This window comes from Sinocyclocheilus anshuiensis, unplaced genomic scaffold (genome assembly GCF_001515605.1).
Source record: "Sinocyclocheilus anshuiensis isolate Anshui unplaced genomic scaffold, SAMN03320099.WGS_v1.1 scaffold1357, whole genome shotgun sequence".
Taxonomy (NCBI): Eukaryota; Metazoa; Chordata; class Actinopteri; order Cypriniformes; family Cyprinidae; genus Sinocyclocheilus; species Sinocyclocheilus anshuiensis.
This window is the reverse complement of record NW_015548270.1, coordinates 96,795-102,416: the sequence shown is the minus strand read 5'-3', so window position 1 is coordinate 102,416 and position 5,622 is coordinate 96,795. Positions and strand designations below refer to the sequence as shown.

Genomic DNA, 5,622 nt, shown 5'->3' with positions numbered 1-5,622 from the left:
ATAATCAATCAATCAATCAATCAATCAATCACAATCTGATCAGAGTCCAAATTTTTGTCAGTCTAGATTATTAAACACCTGCTGGTAGCATTTATCGGCGGATATGATATTACAAAACTAATATCCGATTAAGAAAAAAGGCTTAAATATAGGGAAAATATCGGTAAAACCGATTATCGGCCAATTTGAACATATCATATAATCAATCAATCAATCAATCAATCAATCACAATCTGATCAGAGTCCAAATTTTTGTCAGTCTAGATTATTAAACACCTGCTGGTAGCATTTATCGGCGGATATGATATTACAAAACTAATATCCGATTAAGAAAAAAGGCTTAAATATAGGGAAAATATCGGTAAAACCGATTATCGGCCAATTTGAACATTATCACATGATCAATCAATCAATCAATCAATCACAATCTGATCAGAGTCCAAATTTTTGTCAGTCTAGATTATGAAACACCTGCTGATAGCATTTATCGGTGGATATGATATTACAAAACTGATATCCGATTAAGAAAAAAGGCTTAAATATAGGGAAAATATCGGTAAAACCGATTATCGGCGGCCAATTTGAACATATCACATGATCAATCAATCAATCAATCAATCACAATCTGATCAGAGTCCAAATTTTTGTCAGTCTAGATTATTAAACACCTGCTGGTAGCATTTATCGGCGGATATGATATTACAAAACTAATATCCGATTAAGAAAAAAGGCTTAAATATAGGGAAAATATCGGTAAAACCGATTATCGGCCAATTTGAACATATTATCACATGATCAATCAATCAATCAATCAATCAATCACAATCTGATCAGAGTCCAAATTTTTGTCAGCCTAGATTATGAGATACCTGCTGATAGCATTTATCAGTGGATATGATATGATAAAACCGATATCCGATTAAGAAAAAAGGCTTAAATATAGGTCAAACCGATTATCGGCCAATTTTAATGCAAAGATTGAGGCTGAAAAGAGGACGTTTAAATGTGAAGTTGAGACAAATGCAGTAAACTTTACATATTATCACATGATCAATCAATCAATCGATCTAGAGTCTAAATGTATCACTCGCGGAGTAAGAATGAGCTTTGAGGAGTAAAAACTGTGTCTAAGTGTACGAATGACGGTCTGCACAGTAAGTGACAGGAAACACCAAGCAAAGACAAAACTAGTGTTATGAAAATATGGTTCCATGCTGGTAATAGAGCATGTGTTGGGCTGGTTTTGTGTACCTGTGAGCTGCGCTCCAGATGCAGCAGGCAGCAGTAGATGCAGCGCAGCAGAGACCGCAGCAGCAGAGACGGCTCCACCGCAGCAGCAGCCGCTCCATGAAGCTGCTCCACCAGCACAGGCAGAACCTGACAGCACAGCAATCAGCCGTTTCAGCAGACAACACAACCATCATCAAGCTTCTGCTACTCCAGCATCTACGCTCTCCATTCCACACCTGCACAATTATGACTATTTATTTTGAATTTAATAGAATGGACATCAAACACTTTTTTTGGAGGGGTGACAAGCTCCCACTGCATTTTCTATTTGATGGATTTTCCTCAGATCACAGTTATTCATAATACACATATTATTAATGGTTGCTAGGAAGATGATTACTGTAAAACTGTATGTACGGACACCAATTGAAACATTTTTATTTAAAATAACTCGAATGTATATTAATGTTTGAATCCAGCAGAGAAAGTAACACAATACAGTGTAACTACACCTTAAATTTAGTTTTATGTAGATTTTCCTTCTACTATCTTTCCTTTAATGTTTGAATCAGATGTACATTTTAACACTTGTTGCAACAGCTTTTTTTTTTTTTTTTACATTTCTAATTGTTGATCAGTTTTTTCCCTTTTTATTACAATATGAAAGAGTTATGTAAATAACTGTTCTATTTATATAAAAAAAAGAGGTTCAATAAAAAAATACCATGGTGTGAGCGGAGTTCAAAAATACAAATTTTGATGCTTTCATTATAATTACTGAAGCCTTCACTGCAACAAGTGAAACATAACTTAACACTTTTTAAGATTAAGTGATTCTATAAGTGCAAATAAATAATCTGGACTCCTCACAGTACTGAGAATTAGGTGTTTTCACATCACACTAATGAGAACAGAGGAAAATGTGTTTAACCTGTCGGTTCCACTTTTTGAGCAAAGACCTGAAAATGACATTTCCAACTTAAACTGGTATACATTTTGAATGCTTTGGACCACAGACTTAAAGTTGGTCTCTTTTTAAAGAAGACACTTGGCTGATTATTGTAGAAGTGAAAAAAAGTTATAAAGATTATATAACAAAAAAGTTTAAGTTTGTGAAAATATAAAATTTAATAATTTAAATATTTATATTTTATATAAAATATATATTTTACAAAACATGTTTTACTCTAAAACTGTTAGAAAATCCAAACCAAAATTCTGAACAGGTTATGTTCCAAATTTGAGGTTGTTATCTCAAAAAATTAGCTTTCAGTGAGATTTTGTTTGGGCGTAGTACCAAGCTTTTCCACTAGATGGCCATCAAACCCCATTAGCAACCATTTAAGGACGCCTTAATTTCCATATACGGTTTGAGTGATCTAAAACATGCTTTTCCATACTTTTCTCAATATTTATGAAGTAGACATCACATTCATAAGTATTAAGGGCAGTATTTGATTTCAATTCAACCTCTAAAAAACACATAAAAGACATGCTACGAGAACCCTGGGCTTGCGTTATAGTTCACAATGCATTAAAAATGGAGAATCTATTGTTTTTTCTACATATTCAAAACACTTTTAGACTTTTTTTTTTTTTTTAAATAGAATGGATGTTATCTTTTGAACACTTGACATGAAAAGGTTTCATATTAGGTTTCATTTTTGATTTCATATGTGCATCACTATTTCAAAGTAAAGGTCAGAACTCGCTCTCAGACTCTAATGAGTACTCTTCTTGCATATTAATAAATTACAGTCGCTCTGTAAAATATTTTAAAAATCAGTCACCAAATATCAAAACTAGAGTCGTTAAAGGGTTAGTTCACCCAAAAATGAAAATTAGCCCATAAATTACTCACCCCCGAGGCATCCTAGGTGTATCCAGTCGGAGTTATATTGTCAATATAACAATATATTATCAATTGTCTTTGATCTTTCAAGCTGTTTAATGGCACTCAGCGGGTGTTGCATGCTTCGGTCCAAAAGAAGTGAAATAAAAAGCGCCCATCTATAGGTTTCAAACGATATATAGTTTGTCAAGATTACTTTAGGTTCAGACTAAGATATTACTGTTTAAAACATGTAATGGCAAGTCGGCCCACCAGTGGGCCAGTGACAGTTAACAGGTTAAATAACATGAAAATAATGTCACGGTGTAAAGAAAGCAATGCTTTTAAAAATCAATTTTTCAATTTTATCATGCGAAACTGTGATCTGTGAAAATGTGATCTGGATGCGTTTTCATGTTCATGTGAATCCCATCAACATTTAACAGCAAAGCTCAGTGTCGGTGCGTAAGAACACACAGATGACGAACCCTGGCGCATCTCTCCTGCGGGGAAGGCCTCGACCCATCTCTGACCTCCATCAGCTGACCGTCCACCAGCCAATCCAGCAGCAGCGCCAGCAGCCCGTGTGTGACGGCCTGACGACAAACACACACCACAGCAGCTCCATCAGAGCTCATTACAGCTCCCAGCATGCTCTGTGATCAACAGAAGTCCTCTACAGTCGCAGGAGCGCGCTGCTGATGCTGTGTGTAAACAGCTTCATCACCCGCGCTGCTCACAAACACAGGACAGACATTACCTTGCCTGCTGCTTTACTTGACTGAGGTTTCTCTGGTTTGCTGGGTTTGGGGTCGAACGCTTTAGGAGCAGCTGTTTCTCGGCTCCTGTGTGTTGTGAAGGACTCATACTTTCTCTGCAAAAACAAACACACGAGAGTAAGATTTTAATGTTTCTGAAAGAGGCTCTTCTGCTCGGCAAGGCTGCTTTATTTGATCAAAAATACAGTAAAATTGTGAAATATTATTAGAATTTAAAACAGCTGTTTTCTATGTGAATATCTGTTAAAGTGTAATTTATTTCTGTATTTTCAGCATCATAACTCCAGTCTTCAGTGTCACATGATCTTCAGAAATCATTCTAATATGCTGCTCGAGAAACATTTCTGATTATTATCAATGTTGAAAACAGTAATATTTTTGTGGAAACTGTGATGCATTTTATTTTTCAGGATTCACAGATGAACAGAAAGTTTAAAAGAAGAGAATTTATTTGAAATAGAAATCTTTTGGGATTCACATAGAAAACAGCTGTTTTACTTTATAATAATATTTCACATTTTTACTGTATTTTTGATCAAATTAAAGCAGCCTTGCTGAGCAGAAATCTGAGTTTTTCCGATCTTTTGGCCAGTCAGTAGAAACAGTGTCGTCTCGTACCTGCAGGTTCTCCAGTCGAGCTTGAACTTTCCGCGACTGACATTCCAGCTTCCTGTTCTGCTCACTGAGCTCATTAAGCTGCACAAACGAGCTCTCGTTACTCATCAGAGACAGAATCAAACACACACACTGTAACATCAACACTGCTGAGAGCGGTGTACAGTATATACAGCGTGATGAACAGCCATGAGTCCAGATTTACAGCACAGCACGTGAAATACAATGAGACGAGACGAGAAAGAGCTCGTTATTAAGAACTGTTCGTCAGTTTAACTGCGTACGGTTCATCAAAATTTAAATGAACAGAGAAAATAATCAAATGACATGAAACACCTTTCATTCACTGCACTATACAAACACAGACATTACAACATGATTATTCCATATAGAATACAATTTTTCATTGAATTTCCAGAGTAAAAATAATTATAAATATTTTTATATATATATATAAATAATATTTCACAATATTACTGTTTTTTTCTGTATTTTTGGTCAAATAAATGCAGCCTTGATATTGATAAGCAGAAGAGATTTATTTAAAACACATTACAAATCTTACTGATCCCACACTTTTGAACAGTAGAGTATATATATATATATATATATATATATAAACACATTACATATGTCTCACCTGTTTCTTCATAGAATCATTTAATTCCTTCATGGAGTCAAAGCTGGCCTTCATCCTCTTATTCTCTTTGGTTTTCTGCTTCAGAGCCGCTTCCAGCTCACTTTTCTCTTGCTGATATTGCTGTAAGAAAAAACAAACATATTTGGCATGAATTATTAATCATTTTATTCATTCAATTATGTTTAATAATTCAATGTGGTTGTTGTTTTTAATGCCATGTCAGCTTCTTTGTCGATTTTCATAACTAAAATTTCAAATAGATGTTAAATAGGATAATTAAAACCCATTTTTCCTCAAAACTCTAAATGTATAATTTGTATTTAACATGATTAAATAGCTTTTAAAGTGTATCAACCAAGTAAAACTATTTTTTTCTGAGCAGTAGAATCCAATAAAATATGTCTGATAGACAATTAAAGGCATAGTGCACCCAAAAATGAAAATGACCTCATGATTTACTCGCCCTCAAGCCATCCTAGGTGTATATGACTTTCTTCTTTCAGACGAATACAATCGGAGTTATATAA

The 5,622-nt window shown here is 34.7% G+C and overlaps 1 protein-coding gene across 4 annotated transcripts in view; it reads right to left on the bottom strand.

Moving 5' to 3' along the window:
* Window positions 1-5,622, bottom strand: part of LOC107655736 (coiled-coil domain-containing protein 138) — a 27,003-nt gene that overhangs the window by 13,722 nt on the left and 7,659 nt on the right. For all 4 annotated transcript variants that reach the window (XM_016443307.1, XM_016443308.1, XM_016443309.1 and 1 more), the window contains exons 6-10: window positions 5,096-5,215; window positions 4,459-4,536; window positions 3,822-3,935; window positions 3,550-3,657; window positions 1,252-1,377 (exon numbers count right to left, since the gene is read on the bottom strand). In XM_016443307.1, the coding sequence (XP_016298793.1) occupies window positions 1,252-1,377; window positions 3,550-3,657; window positions 3,822-3,935; window positions 4,459-4,536; window positions 5,096-5,215 (546 nt within the window). The remainder of the gene's footprint in view (window positions 1-1,251; window positions 1,378-3,549; window positions 3,658-3,821; window positions 3,936-4,458; window positions 4,537-5,095; window positions 5,216-5,622) is intronic.